This window comes from Corvus moneduloides, chromosome 1 (genome assembly GCF_009650955.1).
Source record: "Corvus moneduloides isolate bCorMon1 chromosome 1, bCorMon1.pri, whole genome shotgun sequence".
Lineage (NCBI taxonomy): Eukaryota > Metazoa > Chordata > Aves > Passeriformes > Corvidae > Corvus > Corvus moneduloides.
The window spans coordinates 141,372,128-141,398,245 of NC_045476.1; the positions used below are offsets into that span (position 1 = coordinate 141,372,128).

General features: G+C 38.9%; 1 protein-coding gene across 3 annotated transcripts in view; it reads left to right on the forward strand.

Annotated features, from left to right (window-relative positions):
* TMEM67 (transmembrane protein 67) overlaps nt 1–19,497 on the forward strand; it is a 34,039-nt gene extending 14,542 nt beyond the window's left edge. For 2 of the 3 annotated variants that reach the window (XM_032129338.1, XM_032129325.1), the window contains exons 11-29: nt 420–485; nt 3,409–3,565; nt 3,951–4,074; nt 4,916–5,021; nt 6,870–6,926; nt 7,023–7,121; nt 7,611–7,709; nt 7,820–7,828; nt 8,067–8,153; nt 8,901–9,000; nt 9,102–9,241; nt 10,761–10,901; nt 11,375–11,455; nt 12,628–12,744; nt 13,948–14,064; nt 14,147–14,251; nt 14,605–14,707; nt 15,719–15,861; nt 16,308–19,497. In XM_032129338.1, coding sequence (XP_031985229.1) covers nt 420–485; nt 3,409–3,565; nt 3,951–4,074; nt 4,916–5,021; nt 6,870–6,926; nt 7,023–7,121; nt 7,611–7,709; nt 7,820–7,828; nt 8,067–8,153; nt 8,901–9,000; nt 9,102–9,241; nt 10,761–10,901; nt 11,375–11,455; nt 12,628–12,744; nt 13,948–14,064; nt 14,147–14,251; nt 14,605–14,707; nt 15,719–15,861; nt 16,308–16,388 — 1,932 coding nt within the window. In that variant the 3' untranslated portion in view covers nt 16,389–19,497. The remainder of the gene's footprint in view (nt 1–419; nt 486–3,408; nt 3,566–3,950; nt 4,075–4,915; nt 5,022–6,869; nt 6,927–7,022; nt 7,122–7,610; nt 7,710–7,819; nt 7,829–8,066; nt 8,154–8,900; nt 9,001–9,101; nt 9,242–10,760; nt 10,902–11,374; nt 11,456–12,627; nt 12,745–13,947; nt 14,065–14,146; nt 14,252–14,604; nt 14,708–15,718; nt 15,862–16,307) is intronic. The other variant, XM_032129329.1, reaches the window with a different exon arrangement.
* Nucleotides 19,498–26,118: the final 6,621 nt, after the last annotated feature.

The following is a 26,118-nucleotide window of genomic DNA, read 5'->3' on the forward strand; positions in this document are numbered from 1 at the left end:
TCTGAGAATGCCAGCTTAAGAGAAACAGGGCTGTGTGAATGTGGACTTCTTTTCTTATGGGATTCTTGAATTTAGCAGAAGCCACTGATTGAGCTTGAGGCAGCACAGTGCATTTAATATTCAGTCCACAGAAAGATTGTTCTTGCCTGGTTGGATGCTGCTGTCCACAGATTTCTGCGATGGAACTGAAAAATGCTATGCAAGTATGAATAAACTAAACCAGCGTTTTAAGAACATCAATATTAGTGAAATAAATAACTGTATTTACTCCAAAATCAATCCTTCTCTTATTAAAAAATAGAACAAAATATCTTTTGTGAGAACTCTGAATGCGTAAGTGCTTGAGGTGCCTGTAAATATTTTTTGCATGAGAAAATGAGACCTTTGAATTAACCTAATTATAACCATGTTTTATTCAGCTTTGTCCTGATACCCAAACTAAATTGAATGCAGCTTTTGCTTTTGGAACAACTTACCAACAAAGTGTAAGTAATATATAAAATGCTATTTTGAATTAAGCTGCCTTATATGTCATTAGTTATTCAGTGCATATTGAAGAACGTTTGGAGTTTAGGCATAAGCTGCAACATGGAGTTCCTTCTTGTGAAATTGAGTAAAGTAAGTGTGGGGTTTTTTAAATTATTTAACTATATCACAAAACTTGTTTACTACATAGCATAATCACAATAAGTTAAACTGGCATTTGTATTTGTGAGGTCGCTGACTTAGCAGTTGAAGAACACAGTGCCTAAATAATGACAGCCATATGCTTTGTATCATATCTCCTAATTTTCCTACCACCATCTTTGGTCAGTTTTCATAGGGAAAGAAGGCAAATCCAGTCATGTGGTGCCTCTATATTGTTCCCATTTACTTTTTATTGTATGCCCTGATTTTAGTGAATTCAGTAAAGAGATTGAAAATGTGTTTTAATAGAATAGGTGACTCATCAGAGGAAAGAGATTCTTTAGCTGTCTTAACTATGAAAAAAACCATTGGGGTTTTCCTACTTTACTAAACACCAGGAAAGGAAGAGGGGATAGAACACTAAATCATGTCAGCTGCAGAAATGGTTCTGCCAGTGATAAAGTTTCAATTTTTGTCACTTAATGTGTTGAATGGGAAGGTGGTACTCTCTTTGGCAAGGGAGTGGAGAAAGAAGCATCTTTATAAAACTCCATATGTGTGCACAGCATCTCATACCTCTATATGAATATTGTTTATTAATTACCATCTAACATTGAAAACCATTCCCCACATTATGTGTTGAAGTGCAAAAATATATAAACTCTGGATGCTATTTAGGTGGTGTGAAAGTCTTGGAAGGCTGTCAAAGCTTAGTCTGGGAAATTTAAAGTGTTTACCAAACAACATTGACAAATCTTTGTTAAATATTTTTATTCTTCCATATTGTTTAATGTTGTTTAATCCATATTTCAGTATTTCAGACAGAATGAAAACATGTTCTATTTAGGATCACTGAACTAGTCAAGTATGGGGTTTTTTTTCTTTTTAAAATCTTGATTATTTGGTCTTGAGTCTGTTATTACCTGTTATTCAGTATTAATAGCAGTTAATATGGTTGGGTTTGAATAGATACATCAATAACTTACTGAGTATTTTTTAGTATAATTATTTTCATCCATTGTATACATTACTTTTTTTTTTCCATATGGCTTTGGAGAAAACATGGTTGACAAATTATATGAGTATTTAAACATGCATGGTTGTTCACATATGCAAAAAGTTACCTACTTTCACATGTAATTTCTTCACACAATCATAGAATGGTTGAGGTAGTCGGGGACCTCAGGAGGCTGTCTTGTCCACAGCCCTGCTCAAGCAGGGCCATATAGAGCAGGTTGCCTAGGACCATATCCACATAGGTCTTTATCTCCAGGGAGAGAGACTCCACAGCCACCCTGGACAGCCTGTGTTAGTGCTTGGTCACTGTGACAGTGAAAACCTCTGTCTTCTGATGCTCAGAGGGAGCCTCCTGTTTCAGTTTATGCCCATTGCCTCTGGTCTTGTCACTGGGTGCTGTTGAAAAGAGCCTGGCTCTGTCTTGTACACCCTCCCTTGCACAATATTTGTACACATTGATAGGATCCCCCTGAGCCTTCTTATCTCCAGGTAAAAGAGTCTCAGCTTTTCTTCATAGCAGAGATGCTTCAGTCCCTTCCTCACCATAGTGGCCTGTGCTGGACTGTATCAAGTAGCTTATTTTCTCTCCTGTACTGGTGGGCCCAGAACCAGATTCAGTACTCCATGACTTCAGCATTTATGTTTCTTGACTTTAATGTTTACACTGTTTCAAATTTTATGTCTGTGAGGTTCACTAGGATATTTTTTCCAAATCTCTTGAAAAATGTTAAGAGCTTCATTCTCCACATTAGTCATTCCAGTTAATTGCAACCATTTCCGAGAAGTTTGCATAAAATCATTAGTACTTTGTAATTGTTTGCAGATAGCTGGAATGCCTTGTCTATCAGTACTTCACTAAAGTGTTTTGACACCGTTTCCCGCAGCATTCTCAAGAAACTGGCTGCTCGTGGCTTTGACAGGTGCACTCTTCACTGGATGAAAAAATGACTGGATGTCAGGCCCAGAGAGTGGTGAATGGAACTAAATCCAGTTGGCAGCTGGTCACTGGTGGTGTTTCCCAGGGCTCGGTAGTGAGTCTGGTCCTGTTTTACATCTTTATGAATGACCTCGACAAGGGGATCAAGGGCACCCCTCAGCAAGTTTGCAGATGACACCAGGTTGGATGGGATGTTGATGTGCTGGAGGGCAGGAAGGCTCTGCAGAGGGATCTGGACAGGCAGGATTGATGGGCCAAGGCCAGTTGCATGAGGTTCAACAAGGCCTAGTGCCAGGTCCTGCACTTGGGTCACAACAACCCGCAGTGCTCAGACTTGAGGAAGAGTGGCTGGGAAGCTGCCCAGCAGAAGAAGAACTGAGGTTGCTGGTTGACAGCCAGCTGGTCAAACATGAGCCAGCATGTGCCCAGGTGGCCAAGAAGGCCAATGGCATCCTGGCCTGTACAAGGGATTGTGCAGCTGGACCAGGGCAGTGATTGTTCCCCTGTACTGGGCACTGGTGAGGCCACACCTCAAGTGCTGTGTCCAGTTCTGGGCCCCTCACTGAAAAAGGACATTGAGGTGCTGGAGCATGGAGAGAAGGGCAGCGGAGCTGGTGAAGGGTCTGGAGCAAAGTCCTGTGAGGGAGCTGAGAGTATTTAGCCTGGAGAAAAGGAGGCTTATGTGGGACCTTGATGATTCTGTGATAGTCTCTTTTGTGAAGAAGTGGGACAGATTCCACAATAATTTTGTAGGGAAGGAATCCACAGCTTGACAAAATAATTAAACAGTTAAAGTGATCTTTTTATTTTCACATTTTTTCCTGTAGTGCAAAATTTCAGTTTCTAAGATTTTATTGGATTTTGCTAATCCAGTCTTTTATGACCTGTTCCTTGAATATAATGGTGGTAATGGACAACGACATCTTTGGGCCGTGCCAGTTTTAAATTTGAATCTTCAATACAATGAAAAGTTTGTTAATCAAGGTAAGATGATGCTAGTAACATGTCTGAAATTAAACAAGCTGAAAACTTCAAGTAGAAATAATCTATATTAATTACTGTTACTATGTTGTTTTTAAAGATACCACAACACGCCATAACTTGTTTCCATTTAAAAAATTTAGTATTTTGTGGGCAGGGCAAGTTCTGATAGTTTAAGTGCAAGCTTTGGTTGCATACACTGTTCCAATCAGTAATATGCACAAGTAGAATAATCTTATTTCATTATGCATTTGTATAAATTGAAAATAAACAATTTTATATCCTAAGTAGTTACCATGTGTTATACAATCATATGTGTTGTTTCTAACACATTTCATTCTTTTTGTGTGTTGAATAATGTGTGCGAAACTGTTATGTTTTTTCATAGGCAGTAATATGAACAACTGGCTTTTGACTCGGCGATTTTTTTTGGTGGATACACTTAGTGGAAAAGAGAATGACTTGGGAAAACCACCAAGGGTAATTCGGATTGCTAGCAAAATAACAATAAGGTGATTAACTCATATAATATATGGTACATAGGAAATAAAGCCAGTGTTGCACAGTCTGCATTTTATTGTCTTAAAGTGGTTTTATTATGTATTTTCTAATATGTCTAATATGTAATATATGCTGCTTTTTCCATTGCATATTTTGAAATAGCATGAATTTCCATAGGTTGTTCTGATGAGTGAAAGAAAACAACATTGACTTGTGGGAGTTAAAATCACCATGATTCCCTTCCAGGTACAAGGATCAGACCGTGTTTGCATAATGCAATTTAGCAGGTGTTCAGTCACCTCATAGAAGCAGGTGTTGTCTGGAAAGGCCTAAAAACTCCTCTGTTCATTCTTTTTCAATGTGTGTGTTGCTGACTATACAAGGGCGTTATTTCATACTCCATATTATTTTTTGCAGTATTTTTACAACCTGTTGCTTATTCTGTTATACAATCCAGAGTAGGCTTGTAGTCATTTAACTGAAATTGTGAGACTACCTGTTAGAGTCAATACTAATTGCTCATCTCAGCTGGAATATATTTTGGAAGAAACTTCTTTTCTCCTTCTTTTTGTGATGTCCTCCTGTGAGATGCAGACAGGTAAAGATTGATTCAGGTATTTTCTTACAAGTAAACAACCCTTCCCATGTTTTTCTTTTTATATATTTGTGTACATGCCTTTGTACACTCCAGTTGCTTTTAAAATGTGAAGTGCCATGTCATTGGGTTAGAAATTCACATTTTATTGATCAGGCTGTTCTGTTCATTTAGTATTTTCTTACAAGTTTCAATGATTGCTTTCCAAGCACTCATCCATTTTTTTGTATTAAAAATCATACTCTCTATTTCTGCAGTATTCGTCTGGTATCCCATACACAGAGAGGAACTATCTACCCTCCTCTAGTTACTGTTGCTTACACAGATGTGCTTATCCAAAACCCTGAAACCCAGAGTGTCATGGTGAGATCTTTGTGCTACCTTAATTATACTTTTAGTTCTGTTGAAATTCTGGTTTTTGGCAGTGGGTTATAAAAATCTAATAAGCAGTTTCTCATTCTGATCAGTTTTGAAGTTACAAGTTTTCACTAACACCTTTTAAGACAAATCAGTTAAAAGAATTCTCTTTTCAATTTTTCTTCAGTCTTTTTTAACTTAAAATACTTAGAATTTGAAGTTGGTTTTATAATGCTAAATTAGGCCACAGTTCAAATAAAATTATACACACAGTAATAGGAAAATAACAGATAAAGGACTCTATAAAACACTGCAAACAATTTATGCAAGGAATTATTATTTTTATTTAAACAATGCATTAAGGGGAGGTTGTTATGACACAAACATTTCAGGTCACCTGTAGTTTAGGTTAAAATATTGGTAATGTATTTAAAACATCCTGTAGTGTTTTGTCTTTCTGTACTGAAAACCACCAAATTCTGCTGTAGCAGATGGAGAAGGGGCATTTCCTACTTGCCCTTTCGCCTGCCTTCATGGGCAGCAGCTCAGATGTCCCATTCTTCTGCCTTGTTTGTGTGTTAGATCACACTGCTTTAAAAAGTAAAAATGTTGATCTTAGGATGGTAGAATAATCATTCACCTATTAAAAAAAAAAGAATATTAGCATTTTCTGCTTGTCAACCTTCAACAGTTCAGACTTCCAGTACAAAGAGATATCTAGCTAGAAGAAATTTGTGGTGCTAGAAGCATTCCTTGAGTTCCATATTAGTTGCATGAAAGCAAGAGAATTAGAAAGTAGAAAAATCAAGACAGTTTTTGCATGCTTAAGTGATATCTTTGTTTAACCACTGAAACAGCGCTGTATCTACAAAGTAATTCATTCAAATAGTGATGGTAGGAACAATTGTTTTCAGTTCCTCAGCTTTCTGTCATATGATTTCATCCTTACATCTATGTGAGATCTATTTGGGTATTGTCAATTTTGGATGTCTTGTTGCATTTAACAAATTTTATGCAACTAAAGAGAGACACTGAATTTTGTTACCAGTTTCTGTAAACACTGAGCTTCTAGTAACTGAGGATATCTAGACTTAAGTCCAAGTGCAGTGATAGAAGGAGGTCTGACAGGAACAAGTGTTTGGGGAAGACAAGGTGTAGGGAAGGATGGATTGTTTTGGGGGCACGGAGGGTTGATAGTTCTTTTAAACTTAATTAAAAATACTATTTATTATCATATTTGTGTTAAATCTAGCTGTGTAGTGACAAAGACTCAGGCCAGAATATTACAAAACCAAGCCAAACATTTTCTCTTCCATGTACAAATTTTTCAGACCAAAGTCAAAAGAGGTCTTGGGTTAAATTTAAGCTAGAGGGAACAATTTCGATGCTGCATGACAATTTTTATTTCATTCAAGCTGAAAAAACCCCAGTATCTGAGCTATGCAAGTTTACCATATGATTTTGCACATTGGTGTAATTACATCAAGGTTGCCTTTAATCACTGATGAAAGGGAAAGTATCAAACATTCAGTGTCTCCTTTCAGGAGGAAAAAAATCATGCACATTTGAAAGAATTCCAAATAGGTATAGCTGGTAACTTGCAGATGGCAGGCACCCATCCCCAGCATTGCTGCTGGTAAAATCTGCAGTAAGAGTAGCATAGCATATGCCAGTACTAAGCTGGCACCAGAGCACACCAGGTCATATGCAGTAAAAAAAGATGTATGTGGTACTTGTATAGTAGCCCTAGATGGGAATTCCCACCAACTGAAACTGTGACAGCTATCACTGTCTGTAATGGTTGTAGCACTTCAGAGTTCTATGCGTGTTTACTTTTTGTACTTTAATATTCAGGTTTCTTTCGCAGTCAGCTACGAGATGAATCAGTCAGAGGCTCAGATTCAGACTGATGTAAGTTGTAATTCCATTTAATTTGTTAATATAATGATTTACTTCTATTTTGTGTTTTTTTAAAAATATCTGCAAGTAATTTTTTGTTATTTTCAGATTGCATTGGGTGTGTTGGGTGGACTGGCAGTGTTATGGTCCCTTCTCAAGACTGCAGGCTGGAAGAGGCGGACAGGAAGCTCCATAATTGACTTGCAGGTATGAACAGCTGGCAAACTGAGATGGGATATCTCTTCCTCTCTTTAAGGATACCTTTGCTGTTGTTCCCTGTGATTATAACTATTCATCTTCATAAGGTAACTGAAATAATTTCTAGCCTAGCTGCATAGAACTGTGCCCCAGAGTTAGGCTCACTTGAGAAAGTAGGTTTTTGCATTCTTTTTGATGCTGGTATTGTCATTCAGGAAATGCTGCTCTAAAAAAAAAGGTATTACAGAGCTATTCTGATCAGTTGAGTGGACTTAGTTTTCAGATTAATTCTTCTTTGAACAAAGACCAGCATGTAGGAGTTTCAGCTAGTCAATATACAATAAATATATAACTAGAGTGGAAAACTTTTGTTCAGGGCTACTTTTCAGTACTAGAGTTTCCTATGTGAGCTGCATAACATTTTATATGAATGCATTATGAGCATATGCATTACTTAATTAGCTTTACAGATGTCTACAGCTGTTTTTCTAATTGCAGACGGTTTTCAAGTTCTTACTGTTCTATGCTGGAGACCTTGCCAACGTTTTCTTTATCATCACCTTGGGCACAGGGATTTATTGGCTTGTGTTCTTCAAAGTAAGTGTTTTTCCAGATTTGGATGTATAAAAACTTAGTAATATTAAATCTGTTTTTACATTAACACTAATTTTCTTTTTTCTTCTGTTCTTTTTTTTTTTTCTTGTCAGACTATTGAGGCAAGTTCTATATAATATTCTGTTTTGTGTGCTTAAATTTTGTGTTCACCTGTTTCTTTTCCTTAGGATTCATTGTACTTTCAGTCTGCTTAATAGTCACTTAAAATAATTTACACATTCAAAATGATTGCACATTAAATATTGATCTTTTTGTGGAAAAGCTTATTCACACTTAAGCATTTATTACAGTTGTCACATATGCCAGGTGAACTGTTTCAATGTAACTTCTCGATTATAGGCTCAGCAGTTTGTATCTGTCCTTTTACCTCTTCCATCTCAAGAAGAAGATTTTGTTACATACATAGCGTGTGCGTTTAGTTTAAAGGTAAATAATTTTTTCCTCGCCATAAAATATATGTCAACATGCTTCTGTATATTTTCAGTAGGCTTGTTTTTAAGTATCTTGTATAGTTATTAGTTGTTAGTGTGTAGATGTTATGTCCTAATAGTTATATTCTTCTAAGAATTAAGTCATTTTTCCATAGAAGTTTATTTTGTGGAGTCCTTATAGGAAAATAAGTATCTCAAGATGGTTACAAAAGAAAGACTGAAAAATCATTCTTTCAAGGATAAAGGTATAAAGAAACCCAAATAAAATAGCATCGTGTCAAGAAAGCAAGTACTTTTGTTTAAAGCAGAATGGAAGTGCTGTGAGTTCCTGATTAGAAAGAAGACAGATTTAAATAATTATGTTCAAATATGTAGAATTCTGAGATCACTGTTCTGCCTTCATGGCACATACAAATATTGTATAAATTATGGGTATTGTATTGAATTGGAATTCGTAGTGCAGGTTAGCATGTTACGGGGAAATATTTAGTCAGTTTTTTTAATTTGTTACTTTGCTGTATTTTCTTCGTAATTTTGGACATCATCACATGACTTACCATATTCCAAGCTTTTAAACAAACATAAAAATTATCAAAAGCTGGTAATAAAGTTGCAGTCTCATGTATAGTCAAGATATTGCTTGTTATGTTTAATGAATAATCTATGCAATGACTATTCCTTCATCACTGTGTATATGCCATTTCTGTCCTTACTTCTTGTGTTTCTCCATTTTCTCTCTTAGGCTCTACAATTTTTACACTTGCTGGTTTCACAACTTACTATTGATATTTTCTTTATTGACTGGGAAAGACCTAAGGGCAAAGTTCTTAAAGCAGTTGAAGGTAACTCAAACTACACTTGTTTGTATAAGCAGCTTTGGTGAAATTCAGATATTACTCTCAGATATTTAATTTTAGAGCTTTACTGTATGTACTCTTTTTAGGTGAAGGTGTTATTAAAAGTGCAGCTGCGCCTGTGAGCATATGGAGGACATACTTTATAGCAAATGAATGGAATGAAATTCAGACAATGAGGAAAATAAATCCTCTCTTTCAAGTGCTTGCAGTTCTTTTTTTTCTGGAGGTAATATTACTATTATTATTATTACTATTATTATTTATAATTCATAAGCAGAGTGTAACATAAGGGTCTGGTTTTTAATTCTTGCATTCTGTGTGGTAATAGGGAATCACCTTTAAATTCACTTGAAATCATGTAAAATCAAAATAATTATTTTACAAGTCATTGCAATATTTCATTAAGGAAGACTTAAAAAAAAAAATCCAACCTTTAAATACCTTAGAGACCTTTGTTAGTTTTGTTTGGGGTTTCTTTTAAGGTAATGAGTTACCTTAAAGGGCTTAAGAGACTGATAAATCTGTGTACACACTCAATTCTTTATTTGCCTACTAGCCCATTCCTGCCACAGTCTATTGCTTTATTTCTGATTTCATATTTGTCTGAACTGCTAATTTGCTGCAGAATTTGCTAATTCCTTCCTGCTAATTTGCTGCAGTGCCCTTTTCTAATGCAGGAAATAAAATGTGCCAGTTCTGTTCCTGATGGCAGTATGCCTTCAGTTACAGCTTCAGGATATGTGAGAAACTGTGCTTTAGCTTTTAAAAAATGTTTTGGTTTGTTTCTTTTATAGTTTAGTAATTTTTTGTATCTTGGGAAGTATTCTTAGTGTTTAGCATATAGCTGTTTTTGTGAGGTTCGTATACATATTTTAATACTCTTATTCAATTTTATAGTCAATTTTTAAATTTGTCCTTTAAATTAAATAATGAAAGTCCTGAAACTTTCCTCATTCACTACGTGAGCATTTTTGCTGTTGGTAAATACCAGCCAGGACCAACTTAGTGCCATGTTACATAAGAGGAATGGGAGAAAAGAGAGCACCTGTTCTTACTGCATTCTGCAGCTACCTGAAAGGAGGGTGTAGTGAGGTGGGTGTCTCTTCTCCCAAGTATTAAGCACTAGGACATGAGGAAATGGTCAACCCACCACCAGTATATTTTGGTGCAACTTCTGTTCTGAAAGATTTTCACTCATTTTTCTCCTCTTAAGTGTTTCAACACATAGTGTTCCTCTCATCTTTTTTAGTTCGGAACTTTTTCTAGATTTTTTGTTTAAAATAGATTCAACCATACAGATGGTGGAGGAAGATATTTTTCTATTAAATAAAAGCAAAAAAAAAATAAGTCTTTTAAGACTTGCAAAATACGTTACTAAAGTGCTTTAACACTGGAATATATAGGACTAAAGAGCTGAAATTTTGCAGAAATTATATCCCTATGCAATACAGCAGTAGAATCTTCTGGAGTTTTTCAGTAAAAACCAATATTGTCTTTCTGTGAGATTTAGCTGCATGTTTTTTAATTTATGTATCAACCCATATATGTACAGGTTATGTTTTAATTATGTTTCTCAGTAACAACACTGGATCACACAATTGACCTCTGTCATAGTGAGCATGCTACTACTCCCAGGTCCATTTTTCATTATTTTTTCTTAGTTCCTGTTGTGATGGAAACAACAGGATCCTAATTAATACTTTTCATTGTCTCCTGCTGTTATATTGACCTTCTTGTCTCTTCAGGTGGTGGGATTTTCTAACCTGGCTTTAATGGATGCTTCTTCCAGTCTTACAAGAAGCAGTGAGAGCTATGTAGCTCCTTGGAGCCGCATTTTAAGATTTGGTGTGTCTGCTGCACTCTGGGTAGCCATTGCCCTCTTACAAGTATGTGAAACACATGACATCCTGAATTATCATTTTCAGGCTGGTTCTTGGAAGCTAGAATAAGTCACTAGGCTGTCCAAACTGCTTATCATAGCACTGGGTATGTTCTTAACCGTTATGTTTAGTTGTTTTAGCATAGTACACCTTTGGGACTCAAAATTAATCTTCTGAGATATGAGACATCTCAGTTTGGAATCAGAATTTTGATCCTCTCAAAGACGTGAATTTATGCAAATGCTTTGTTTTATTTTAAATTACTCTGAAGCATCTGACAAGTTCAAAATGAAAAGCGGGTTCTTGCTACAACTTTCCTTCTTAAAGGAAGTATTATGTCGATCCTGTTTCATTAAGTCCAGTGCAACAGTGGCCACTACAGAAGTCTATTATTTGTGGGTGTTAAGTGGTGAAATTAATTGCTTAATAATGTCAAATCTGATGAGCTAATAAAAGAAAATTTGGTTGATTTATTTCAGGTTACATTTTTTGCTGTGTTTTATGAAAGATTTGTTGAGGATAAGATAAGCCAATTTGTTGATTTGTGTTGCGTGAGCAATGTAAGTATTTCTTAGTCTCATTTGTAGAGTGGCATTTTAAATAGAATAGTACATAAGATAGTTTTAAGAATAATAAATAATATTTATTCATTTAATTTAGATTACTAGCTGACAGCCAAAGCTGATGTTTCTTACAGCTCATTTTATTGGTGAACTCTGTAAGATTTCAGTTAAACTTTAATTGGAAAAAGATTCCAGAAGCATAGGTGTCGATATGTTCTTTTATACCTCTGATTTTTAGGGGTTGTTTTTCTTTTTTTTATTTAAATTGGTTGCATGTGCTGATACAGAATTCAAAAATAACACGTTATAACAGAAATTAGGTGTGGAAGCATTTGCTGCCATTCTGTATATTGGTTTGTGTTTTAATCCTTCTGACTTGCAGGTTGTCTTGGTTTTATTTAATACACTTGTGTTCACTTTCTGCTCCTATCTTGTGTTTGTCCCTCAACTGCTGAACTTCCTTTTGTCCCTCTTAACAGTTACCACCTTTTGCATGTATTTTCATTTACTCATATCTGAACTACTTCCCTTTCTCTTCTTTACATATGGGTCTTGAAGCTTTGTACTGCAGAAATTCCCTTTTAACCAAAGAAGAGTGCAGTCAGAGCAGACCGGATTACCTCATTTGTCCAGAACTTCTTAAAAATACCGATTCGCCCCTTTTATCAATCTTTCCAGCCTTAGTTATTCCTCTTCTGTGAAACACCCATGTAGCACCTGGGTTGTAGAGAGTTACTTTTGGAGTTCATGTGATGTAAGATTGTATCATACTGAATGATAAGCATAGTATCATACTGAATGAAGCTCTGTTAAGTACAGTCTTTTAGGAGTTCAGCTGGAATCATGCCTGTGTATTATGTAGCACAGAAATAACCTTTGAATCAAAATAAAATCTAAGCACTTTAACTTCTTGGCTCAATGGAATTAAGCAGGGATCCTTGCTGTGATAAACTAAACTTGAAGCTGGTATGTGTTTCTAGTTACATGTAGATAAAACTCATTAGTAAAAGAGTTGGTAAATATTTTTCTCCCATGTTTTTTTGGTACCTGCCTACTGTGTATTTGTAGCAGGGCTGGCTGGTTTGACTGATCTTCACTGTGAATTCAGAAGATCAAAAGTAAAATGATAATTGTTGATTAAAGTGTTCTTTTCTTCCCCCATCTCTTAGATTTCAGTGTTTCTCTTGTCACACAACTGCTTTGGTCATTATATCCATGGTCGCTCAGTGCATGGACATGCAGATACCAATATGGAAGAAATGAATATGAACCTGAAGAGAGAAGCAGTAAGTAAAAGTATTCAAGTTTATACCTGCTCAATTATTTATTTTATATAAAGACCCTGCACCTTTGCATTATGGATCTGCAGTTGTGCACTGCATTGAACCATGTTACCTAAAGATAGCAGCTGTTAGTATGTAAATATATGACTCAGTAGTTCTTTTAACTAGCTCTTTATCTTTCTTTTTCTTCACTATTTCTTCTTGTTACTTCTTCAGATTTCAAGGATATAAAATTCCTGTTTCTGTAGAAAGATTTTTTCACGTATTTAAGAACCTTCTTTTCAATATTTAAGCTTTTCATAAGGTCACAGCCACATTCAAAATGGTGCATACCAAAAAGCTTTTGTAAAGAGACAGATCTGAAAAACTAATGCAGAAACACGTAACCTTCCAATTAATTCTTTTAGTCCATCTCTTCTACTGCGGTGATACAACCCATTCTTTATATAAGTTAATTTGCATAAGTATTTTTTCTAGTTTGTCTTATGTTGTATCTTTGCTTCAAGATCAGGCAAATATAAAAGGTCTAATACAAGATCAGAAACTGCACTAAATTTCATGACATCTTGTATCTTTTTAGGGACAACTATGAAAGTACCTTAAATAAGGATATTGCTATTTCAATGTTAAGTGGACAGAAAAAAACCATAACCATGTGAAAATTAAATCTCAAACACTGAAATATAGAGGAATTTTATTAATAATGTTTTTGACTTGTGTGTTCCTACAATTTTTTTCCTAATTTCTTATTTTCATATAATTTTGGGAAAAGCAGGGGGTTTTCCCTATGAAGATGTCAATTTTTTTATTTTCTTGGGGTTTCTCAGATTTCTAAAATGTGACCTGAAAAACATATGGAAAAAGTCAGGAATCCAAAACAAAGAAACAAAAAAAGCGAGACAAGTCTAGAATAAATTATAGACCTAAAAGAAAGGTCTTGAGAATGAATATCAGAATATGTATTATTAGAAGGTAATGAACCGAACACAGGTGAAAAGAGAACTATGACTTTGTGACAGCAGGGGTCAGGATTTCATGTCCTATGGAAATCTTGCTGCAATAGAACAAGAGTGCAGTGGATTCAAATATTTAGAGATATTAAATATTATGTATACATGAAAGAGAGGAAATGAAAAGCTTTTTGACTATTTTTGGGTCTATGAATGGCATTAATAATGTTAATTTACAATTGCTTTAATTGTATAGGAAAATCTGTGTAGTCAGAGAGGTTTGTTACCAAACACAGATGGCCAGACATTTCAGATTTCCATTTCAAGAAAAATGCGACTGCACTATGACTGGATTCATGAAACCTTACCAAGAGTAAGTGAGATATTGGTATTCTTTAAATGTTATTTAAAATACGATTTTTTTCTGCTGAAGTCTTGGTCTTGTTCTATTTCAGAAACGTGGTCCTGCCAGGCTTTTGGACTCGTTTGCAAATACTTTCGAACAAAGTACAAGGGCCTACAATGCCATGAACAAATTTCTCAGTTCTTTTATTGATCACGTATGTATGTTGACATTACTGTATTAAGGAAAATATACTTATTCTAAGTAGATACTAAAAATTGTAAATCCAAAGGAACTGTAATTCCTCTTCAAGCATATGTGCTTTAAGATTTGTTGTTCTATGGCAACCAGAACAGTGCTTCATTCAAAAAAAAAAGAAACAATTGGAATGCTGTCCAGCAGTGCAGACTGCACTTAAAAGTGACAAATCCTTTTTGTTATGTACTTATTTTCATCTTGGAATAGACCAGTGGGTTTTGTTTCATTCATAAAGATATAAGTAGCTGTACTTCACTTCGTAGCAATTTTGAAATCATAAAACAAGAAGTGTTGTTTTGCCTTTTCTTACAGGTTCACAAAGAAATGGATTATATTGTTAAAGATAAGTTGCTGCTTGAACGAATCCTTGGCATGGAGTTCATGGAACCAATAGACAAAAGTATTTTTTATAATGGTAAAAAGACGTGTGGTGTTTGTATTATTTTAAGTATCCCAGTTTCTGTGTAGATTCCTTTCCCAGTATTTACAATCTAAAATGGACTTTACAGCAGGAGGGATCATTCAGTGACTGCTTGTGAGGGAGGTATTTAAGAGAAGTTCTTTAGGTTACAGAAATCCTATTTATAATTTGTCATTTGACTGTGATGTTTTTTATTTAAGGCAGCTGAAAGGATATACAGATGTGCACGTGTTTATGAAGTTCATAATCATAAGCACTGACAGAAATACATTGTTTGATAGTCTGGACTGCCATAGTTCCCAGAAGTTTAGATACAAATCAGGATTTCATGGCACTGAAATACACAATTTGTAATGAAAATACACTGTTTCAAATCAAACCTGTATTGGACATTTTTTGAAAAAGTAGGAAGAGGGAAAAGAGTAGGTTTCCTTTAATTGTTTACATTTTCTTTTCTCTTTTAAAAGTGGTGCTTTTTGATAAAATAAAGAGGTAGATAAATGGTCTAGAGTACTTTGCCTATGAAAAACGTACTTTCACCTTAAAAGACCCATTTTTTGGAGCACTGTTAACCATTAAACAAAAATAATGCTCTGAACCTCCTCCATAGTAAGGCATTAAGTATATGTTTTTATGATTTTGTTGAGTTGGGGCCAGAGCTAATAGTTACTAAAAATTTCAGTGACGAGGAAGTTACATCTGCTTCTCGGTTTAAAACAATTTTTTAAAATAACCTAATTGAGATTTCAGGAGTAAATAGAGTTGAGTGTGACACATGGGTTTTACCTGTTGTGTTCATCAGTATGATGCCATTTTGTAAGTGAAAAGTTTGTGTTATTTTTCAATAGAATGACAGAACTATCTCTATGTTGCCGTAGAATGCCATAAATTGCTATATCTCTGATTTTCCTTTTTCTTATCAGCTCTCTCAGCATAGACTGATGAAACTCCACAAACTTGCAACTTAAAAATAATAATTTGTAAAAGAATATTCTCTTTCCACAGATGAAGGACACTCTTTCAGTGATGTTCTCTATTATGGCAATGAAACAACACTGCTCATCTTTGATATCCTGTTTTTCTCCGTTGTGGATTTAGCTTCCCAAAGTTTTGTTTTAGCAGCTATTCTAACATACTTGCAACAAGAGGTAAATTTCAATTTAAGAACACAGTAATATTTTTTAAATGGGAGTCAGTATGGCAGTTTAAATAGTTAACTAGATAATAGAGTTAGCAGTATGCAGTGACAGAAGATTATACTGAGAACTTATAAAATAGTTTTTTTATTTATTTTGTCAAATAGACTTGTGAGAAATTAATTTTGTTCACATGGTGATCCTGAATGAAGAGGTTACAAATAATTTGTAGTAGAAAACACAAATACCTGTTAAAATTAATCACACGTAATTCTATCGTAATTTAGGGTGGAAAGGTAGTGGAAACTTTTTAAAAATGCTAAAGGAAGTTAAGCACCTAATACATTCATATTATTCACAATTTAAAGACAATCTGAAGTTACTATTTTATCTTAGATACTGAAACATACTGATGTAAGTATTTCTTCATTAATACATGTTTACTAAAATGCTCTTAGATATTTAGGTTTATTCGTAATACACTTGGGCAGAAGAATTTGGCATCCAAAACCTTGGTGGATCAAAGATTTCTCATTTAATTAAGAAGATGAAGAACTGTTAAGGATTTAATCATGGAAAATACGAACATGATCGAAGCGTCTCTGACCTGCAGATTAATTGTAGTGCACTTTTCAACAATAACATGTTGTGTGCTATTAAGCTTTATTTTTCTGTATTTATAGGGGTTTTTTTTTTTAATTTCTGAACACTAAGCCATAGGCCTTTAAAAAGAAAGGTACATGTGAACAAGACAGAAGTAAACTTACTACTGTTTTTATTAAAAAAAGATAAAAATTATTTTATGGCTTTTGATAAGATATGGACCACTGACTTTGAGGCAACAATTTGAGCATCTGATTGACAGCAGAGGTTGCCAACTCTGAAGTTCTGTGAAAATACCTTCAATCTTTTTTCTTTAAGTAATTTTGAGGTGTGATGTTTACCAAATATATGTCGAGTTTTACACAGCATGGCTTTTATTCTGAATTAAGGTAGTATTTTAGGAGGACTTTTTAAAGATCACTTATTTGCAGCGACTCCCACTTGAAAATTTACTTTTCTTTCTTGTGTCATACAGTATTGTATGATTCTGTCTCTTCTCTTGGAGTTTATCATTGTTTTTCGTGGGTGTGGCCTACACATGATGTCCCATGTGTTTGAGGTACAGTGGTGTTACAGTGATGTAGAAAAAGAGGCTATGATGGAGCAGAGGAGATGGTCATCAGCATTTCGGATTTTTTCCTGATCTTCTGTCATGTGATGCAAGATGCTCAGGGAAACAGCAGTAATTATTCTGTTCACTTTTTCCACACGAGTGAAATGGAAACAATTTTTTAAAATCTTTTTAGAATTGTTTTCACAGGTGCTCATGTACCTTTGGTCTCTTAATTTTCTGACTTTATTATCTTTAGATATAACAGAGACCATAATCATTTTACCATCATCATATTTTTGTAATTTAGGCAAGTTAATAATTACTCAAGTGCCACTACTAAGTGTTAAGGGAGGTTATGAATGGCCTTCAAACCACCTTAAACTGAGATGTCTACCTCCCATATTTATCACTGAAAAGTCTCCCGACCTTTTTATACTTAATGTCTTTTCAGTAAATGGTTAAACGTGAATAGTGTTTGCTGGGTTTATAGCTGTTACTTGTCTTTAGATGATTCAACAAGAGACTTACATGAGCAAAAATACCAGAAAAATACAAGTCAACATCATCTCATGTTTATTCTGAAACAGAGACTGAGGACATGGTTGGTTTAACTTAGCAGATTTCCAGTTCAGACGTGCTTATCTGAGTTGGAGCAGCATTGCATTTCAGATGGTTTTTGGCTTCATAAAGAGGAACATGTTCTCATGTTGGTACCATGTCATATCATATGAAACTTAGAGTAACATGGACGTAAATCTCACAGTCGCTACTGCTGCACTGCATTTGCTTTTGGTGTTGCAAAGCCTGTGTCACTTCCTAGTCCTATACAGTTGCTATTGACTGATAGAATGTGCCTGCCAGTAAGGCTGTGACCAGAGAGATAACTGAAAAGTTGATTTCCAGTGGGACATCCATTTATTAATGTGCAGTTTAGCATGGGCATTTCCATGTCATGCTTTTGTCTGCTTAAGGACACAATTCTTAATTAGTTGGTGCATACTATGCCTCAGAAAAGGTGTGAATACAAAGCTTCTAATGGAGTGGATTGTCCAAGATAAATAAAAATAAGGTTGTTGCATTTATGGTGAATGTAGTAATTGAAGTGTCCATTAGGTTCTGGATCTGTTTAAACAGCCAAAAATCGTATTTCCACTGGGAACCATGACTGTATGACCTCATTAGTTGTGAGGTTTCTTGTCAGTGATCTACTGAGAGCCAAAACTGTAAATTAAGCTAAGGAGCCATCTGAAAAAGAGTCTGCAGTAGGACATTCACAAAGCAAAGTTAGCCTCACCTGGTGTCCAGGTATTTCTTTGGTGGATATCTTTGCACAGCTTCACTGAACTTAAGTCCTTACAAGTTCTACTGCAAAGTCAGTGAACGAGAGAAAATAAAATCTTTGTCATGTGACCGTATTTACTCAAGCTAACAGATGTGACTGAAGGGGTGTAGGGCATTGCTGTGGTGCATTAATGAGCGAGGGTGACCCTGATGAAGTGTCCTAACACTGGTCCAATAGAACTGTGCGTCACTGTCAGTGGTCACAGGCACAGGCTTGTTCTCTGTGAATTCTGATGATGTATTCATGATTATGCAGTTTTTCCAGGGAACAGAACCACACCTCAACCATACGTTCTCCAGAGTGGTCAGATTTATGACCAACTGCAGTCAGAATAACTAAACTAACTAGACTTGGGTGAATCAGAGAATGTCTGAAAGCAGAATGAAGATGTAGTTGTGGCATCTGTAGATGTGTGGTTTTAATTCATTCGGTTTTTATCAGTTCTGTACCAGCAGAAATGGAGACATTTCACCATGTGGGCTCTCACTCTGGGCTCTCTTCTCATTGCTTGTGCTAACCAGGTACACTTGTCCATACAAAACTCCTGCTTTGAGTTTGCTTTAGATATGCCTTTAATTATCTGCTGCACAGAAAGGCACGTGAAAGCTTTAATGACCTTGAATTTTGCAAGAACTACTGCTAAAAGCAACTCTTCTTACAGAAAAATGATAAATTAATCTAAAAACATCCTGTCAAAACAGTTCAGTCACTTGGCCCTCTCTTTCTCCTCAGTGTACACACTACTCTGTTTTATTTTTCCAGATCATTTGTTAATATGTTAATATAGCTAACATAGGCACTCTGCATGATTTAGGAAATAATTACAGGAGTCAAAAGCTCCAGGAATTCATAGAAGCTTTTCTTCATTCTTGCTGTCCAGTGAACACCTGGAACAGGTTGACTGAGCTTTGTTCCCCTATTCCGTGATATTTTTTCAGGAAATACCAAGCTCGGTATTTGTTCAATAAATATCTCTTGTGATTGTATTTCCAGCTTAATGGTTTTGGGTTTTTTTAATTAATATGCATCTACAATGTGTTGTTCATGTGATGAGTGTCTTTCAGGTTTCTAAATGTTCTGTTTGCCCACGTGGTATTTCAGTCTCTCCTGTCTGTTTCTCTGAGCAATAAAAAAAAAGTCAAATATTGGAGATGGGTTTTTTCCCACTTGTTAATTGAGTTGACCCAAACCTACAACGTGTTTCTCCTTCCATGCACGAGAGTCTGGCCAGAGGCTGCTGCCGGCTCTACAGTCCAGAGAAGCTCTGTCAGAACAAGAGTGAGAAATGGGTTTTGCAGTCAGTGCAACAACAAAGGATATGATTTTGGATAGCCAAAACTAATGGAATGAGATGGATGTTTTTTGCCAAGTTAGAGACCAAAGGTACAGTAACTTCAAAAATATGTTAAAATTTACAAGTTTCATTTACTAGTGAGGACTTGCCATTTTACTGCAACATTCACTTGAATGGTAGGGGCAGATGTGTGACTGAGGCAAACCCTACCAGAGGTGAGAAGGGGAGCTGGCAGGGTGCTCAGCTTCCACTCTCCCATCAGCTGCTGCAGCGTGGGCAGCACAGTGATGCCAGCCAAGCTGAGCTCCAGGGGTTTTGGTTTGTTTTCAGGCTCAGCAGGAGCGTTTGAGCAGTGGGTGAAGGGGACAATGGCATTGTGACACACTCCTAAGAAAATCACAAGTAAACAGATGGTGGAAGGAGGTAACTACCAAACCTCTCAAAACTGGTCTCCCTCAACACTACCTGCTTTCTCCTAACTTTTCTTCTCTATCCAGTACCATGCCCGTTTCTCCTGTACCTTTTCACTAATTAAAAGCCCTAATCCCCTGTTCAACTCTCCTGCGCCCCAAGCCACTGCCTTCAGGCAGTGCCTGACACAGCCTTCTTCACCCCATCACTGTCAGCTGAGATGCAGATCCTGCCCCTCCCTTCCTGCAGGTCTGGCAGCCAGGCTCTGCCGGGGCAGTTGCTGCCGAGCTGGGCAGCACTGTGCGCCAAGCTGTGCCTTAGGGTTGCAGCACAGGTTCTTTGGTGAGAAGAATGAAAATCCAAACATAGCCTTAAAAGTCAGTTTAAAAGTATGAAGTCCCAGGTTCATATGTCTAAAAGGAAGAAGGTATGAAACCAAGATGCCTCCAAAAAACCTGCTCTTTGAGCATTGGCTTCCTCCAGCATTGCCTACATACCATCTCCATCCCAGAACACCGCTTTCCTTCCTTCCCAGCCTCTTACCATGACACAGCAGACAGATGACCCCCGCCATAGGGGGCTTGAGAAAGTCACAGTCCTTGCTGGCCCACCACTGGCTGCCAAAGGGAGCGGAGCTGTGGATGACATCCTGCAGGTGGCTGAGCTGTGCCAGCCTCCATGGGCAGAAGTGTGTGGGCAGGTCTGGGCTCCAGTGCCCATGGGGAGGACCTGGATCCACAGGTTGGGCTGGGGATCCTGGAGCCTGTGGAACAACCCCCAGGAAACTCCATGGGAGATGCATTTGCCTCTCCACAAGCTGAGTTACATTTTACCCTGGTAGAGCTTCAGTAAGCTGTGATGGTCCAGAGCCCTGACCAGTTTTATCCCTCTCTGTTGCAGACTGCTTTACCAAACCACTGGTGCTACTCAAGACTTGTCACCCCTTTAGTTTTCCCCTGTCACTTCAGTCACAGCAGGAGTAGCTCCAAGCCTGGGAGCTGGGGAGAGGTAAGGCGGCCCTTGGGGTTAGTGAGGAAATACTTGATTTTCAAAGCTTGTCTGTGGAATAGCTCTGCAGAGATCAGGAGGCAGCACTGCGTTAGCTGACATGGAGAATTTCCCTTTGAATGTTCAGAATTGTTCTTTTGTTAATCTGCAAAAGCTGAGCCCACACCTGTCAATCTCCTCACAACCTGTGGTGTGCATGGAATCAAACCAGAGGCTGAATCTGAGCAGAGAGAAGGAAATATACTTGCCATAGTACTAAAGCTGTTACTCCTAGAAAACATGCAGCAAATAAGAGACAGATCTAGATGGTTTCTTTCAGTGGCTGGGTTTAGATTTGGGGTTTTTTACATATGTGCCTTTTATTACAGAATTATTGAATTTCCATTTTACAGGTCTGTGTGTCAGGGTGGCAGAAAGGCTCAGGCAGTATGGAGGAAACGGGAATGGGTAAAATGACCTGTAACCCCATGGTCTCCATAATCTTCTCACCCTGATTTACAGCTGCAGGAAAATAATCCCCTTCAAACCATACAAGAAATACGTCTCCAGTTCTTCCTGCAAATGCTGAATGGAGATATTTGCTTTTGGCTTTGCCTGATCTCTGGGACAAGAAGAGTTGTACCAACTGACCTTCCAAGCAAACAGCTCAGTACATCCCAGAGCCTGATCCCCTTTCCTATCCATGCCCTGCCACCAGCAGCCAACCTGGGATGAATAAATTTTGCACTTTCATGTGCTATAGTTCCCCCTGAATCCTCTACACACTCCATGGAGCTGTTGGGGCAGCATCCCCCCCTCCGCGGCCTCTCAGAGGATGGATCTGGGCACTGGCTTTAGGGCACATCCCCAGGCTGCTGCCCTACCTGCACCAGCCCTTCTCCTCACCTCTTCCTTTTCAGGTTCACCTGGGCCTGCAAGAGAGCCAAGCCCCAGAAACCTTGTCAAGGGGATTGCAGGAGTTAAGCTGAAGTATTTATGTTTAGCAACAGCTGTGCTGAAAGCTCAGTATTTATTGCACTATCCTGGAAGGTCAGAGCAGCAATGGTGCTGAGAGAGGGACCCCTCAGGTGTTCATTTCTCCTAAAAGCATACAGTCAGAAACTAGTTTCTGGTTTTTTGACAGTTTGAGACAGGGAAGGAAAAGGCTGCATTTCTCATTTGCAATATTTTCTTTTTTTTGTGTATGTGGATATTAAGTGATGAGCTTCACTATTGAAAAGACCAAAATTGCTCTCCTGTACCTCATAGTGGAAGTTATTCTCTCTACAAACACTGGAAAATATTACTGCATGGCCAGGTACATGACAGGATATGCAGATGGCTTTCTGTGGGGATTACAATGCAGAGGGTGTTGTGACATGGGGCACCCAAAGCTCAGTGCAGAACTTGATGAGATTCTGGGTTCTCCCCACATCAACCTAAACCCACAGGGACAGGGAAGTATATCTTTTTATAAGGATGGAGGCAAAGCCTGACAAATTCATCTGTGTAGACATGGTTACAGTTCTTAAAAAAAAAAAGACAGAGAAGGAATATGGCTGCCCAGCTTGCACAGGCAGCTGCAGCTCTCACTGCCAGCTGATCTTACTGCCTATTATTTCTCTTAGGTGACACCATGCCTTTGCTTGTGCAGAAAAGCCAGCACCGTGCTGTTGGGAAGGCAACACAACTGAATTCCTTTGAAGGCTGCAAATGCTGTGATGAGTCTCAGGGATTTGTGAGCATGGTGATGGGAAAGCATTGAGTCTGAGACCTGTGGATCAGGACCATCTGGTCTGTCAACAGCAAGAGCAGGATCCTAAAGTGATGCTGTCTGGTTTGCAGCTGCAGATGTGCAGCTGTGACACCCCTGTTATACAGGTTGTAAGGAAGGGTTGGCTGCTGTCAGTGAGGAAGTTTTGCTTCCTCACCCCAAATACCGTGACCAAACCACAATTTCCTCAATCTCTTTAGCTGTTTAGCATTGCTCTCCAGTGGTTTATTTCTGACAGTCTGAATAAATGCAGAGCAGTGCTTTGATGACGTGCTTCTTGGAAATAATAATATTCATTGCCCATGCTCACCAGACGAGAAGCCAGAAGAGACCATGAGGTAATGGAGCTTCCCCTGGTGGCCACTCAGGGCTCTTGGCTCCCCTGGCACGGTCACACTGATTTCCCATCCCGTGTCATCAAGGGAAACGCTGCCTTCTCAGCAACCATTGCCAGGGAAGGGCTGGGATTCTTTTCAATGCAATTAAGTAGGAGACATTTAAATGTATCTAGATGAGGGAACAGAAAGGAGTTGGTCTGCTCTGGGGAATGACTTCTGTTTCCTGAGGCTTCTAGCTTTCTCTGCTTCCCCTTTCTCTCCAGCACTGTTTGGTTGCAGCTGCTTTACCTGGGAGAGCTTGAAATGGGTGCAGTAGGTAAGGGCAGAAGTTAAGAGAATTCAGGAAGCTTCACTTCCCGCCAGTCATTGCCATGCCATCCACAGTTACAAAAGCTGTACTGGAAACCACAGTGTATAATTAGAGGAGTTGCATGTTTTCACATTCTCTGTGTGTATGCAGGAGTGTAAAATCCTGGCTGCTCTTCACACGTCTTTTCAGTCTCTCAGCTCAAGGATGGCATAATAGACATCTGCAAGGAGCATGAGCTAGAACTCAGCTCACAGCTGGGAACAAGCCTCAGCCCCTGATATTATCTGTGCAGTGGCACTGAAATGGATCTAACTGGGCAAGTGGCTCAGAGGGTTGTTTGTGAGCAAAGAATCCCGACAGGGTTTGCTGTCCTGCAGGGCAAGGATGATGCTGGTGGCACCAGGTGAGGGGAGAAAAAGTGGAGGAACCAGGCCTGGGAAGAGATGCCTGGGACAGCAGGCCTCAGTTTTACCCAGAGACACTGGAGCAAAGCACAGGATCAGCCTAGAATCATGAGCTCTTTCAGCTGTTTTTTGGCATTGCACAGGAAATATAAGGCAGCCCATTCTTGTGTGCTCCATCTCTTCAGCAGATGTCACGAGGAGAGCGTGCAGTAAATGTGAATGCTGAACACACGGTACCGCCCCATCCCTGGCTGCCAGCAATCCGCACACCCAACGTGGGCAAGCTGGGCCTACAGTGAGGGTCCCAAGCCAATGCAGCAGGGACAATCACCCAGTGATGACGCCTTCTCACATGGTTTTGTATTCAGACCTTAGCCAAGAATTACCAGATTCCATTGTCCCAGCAAGTATATGAGAAAGGCATTTCTTGAGAAAGGTGCCTACAGTCCAGGAAGTTACCATCTTCAAGATTTTCCACGTGCAGATCCACGGTGCAGAAGGGTATATGCACCAAATTAAACTCTGTGGGAGGACTGGAGCCATCAGCAAGGTGGAGAGTGGAGAGAAACGTCTAGGGCTCCCAGCAGTGGGTCTGGGTAACCCCAAATTGCACTTTCCTCCTGCAAACCACCTCTGCAAACAAACCTGATGTTTCCCAGCAGGGTGGCCATGCTGGCAGGTAAAAGGTACCTGGCCCCTAGGTGTCTCTAATCATTAGCCCAAGAGCCAGCAGAGACCAGTGACCTTCCTGGCCCCAAGGCATTGCTTAAGAGTTTAAAGGAGGGCTGTAAGCAATATAAAATGCTCCAAAGTTCATATTGCTGTCCAAAATCTGGGGATGCTGCAGGTCTGTGTCTCCTTTGTTGCCAAGGAGTGATTTAACTAAAGGAAATGGGAAACCACCCCATTTACTTTGGCTGGAAATGTTTTTCTCAAAGAAACGCACCAAGCACATGCTGAAACCCCACTGGTGGCCTGATCAACCTTGCTGTGTCATAGCACAGGCTCTTGCACAGTTTGCTCCCAAGGTATTTATTTTTAGGGTTAATTACTGAGCAGAGGACAGTATTCATGCTCCCAACAGACTACACTGTTAAACACAATTTTCCTCTGGGTTTACACACGCATAAAAAAGGCTGTACTCAAGCCAAACCTGGAACAGAAATGTTTCAACCAACCTCCCTCTTGTTTGCTCAGTCCCAGAGCAGTATTGATTTAAGAGTATTGTCTTGATGGTGACCTGATGGAAAAGTTTAAATTTCTTTCACAACCTGGAGAGAAAAGAGGGCCTCTCAGTGAAGGCCTCTCTCTGCCTCTCAGTCCCAGCAGTGGCAGAGGTTGGCACTCCCCAGGCAGCCAGCTGTGCCCATTAATTCTCCTGGAAGGCTGCATTGACTCATCATAGGAAAAAAATGGAGGGCTCTGGAAAAGCACAAATTAAAGTAGCTGGTAGAATTACCTATACCTGAGCATGCACGTTTAAATGAGATGCAGCTTCAGAGCAGTGCTTTTGGAAGGCTGGGCCAGTGCTGGAGCCCTGCTGGGGTTGGGCTGTCTCCTGGGTCAGGGGACTGCACTCCCAAATCACGGAAGAGAGCTGAAAGCGGCGATGTATGCAGGGGCATCTTTGGGAGCGTGTAAAACTGTGCGACAAAAGGCACACTTGTGTAAGCTCTGGAGGATGAAGGAGAAAGGGTGTTTTCTGCCGTCCCTTCCTCTCTCCAGCTGCTGCTTCCAGCGCAGCCGCAGCAGCGCTCGCACACCCGTGCTCCACCCACCTGCCTCCGAAAGGGCCCTTTTGACAGGGAAGCGCCGCGTTAGGATCAAAGCCATTGCGCAGCAGCAGCTCTGCTGTCAGGCCGAGCTCTGGTCAGCAGGAAACTCCTCACAGCTGCAGAACGAGGAGCCGCAGAGGCTCTGGGCAGCGCCCGAGGGACAAGGAGCAGCTGTCACGCTGGTCTTAGACATGTTGCTGGGGGTTGCTTGGCTATTGCCCCAAACTCCTCTTCCCTCCTAAGCTCCCAAGTCCACTCGTTCAGCCTCTCTAAGGACACTTGCTCACTTTATGCACCTGCCTATCCTAAATCCCATACTACAAGGCTCAGAGCGTCTTCCTGTCCCTGTGTCCCACAGCAGACAGTCCCACTGCCTTGCAGTCTCTTTGCAAGGACACGGCGGACCACTGAGAACGGGTGCTGCTGGGCAGCTCTGGCTACCACCATCCTGTCCATTACACTCAACTGCTGACAGAAG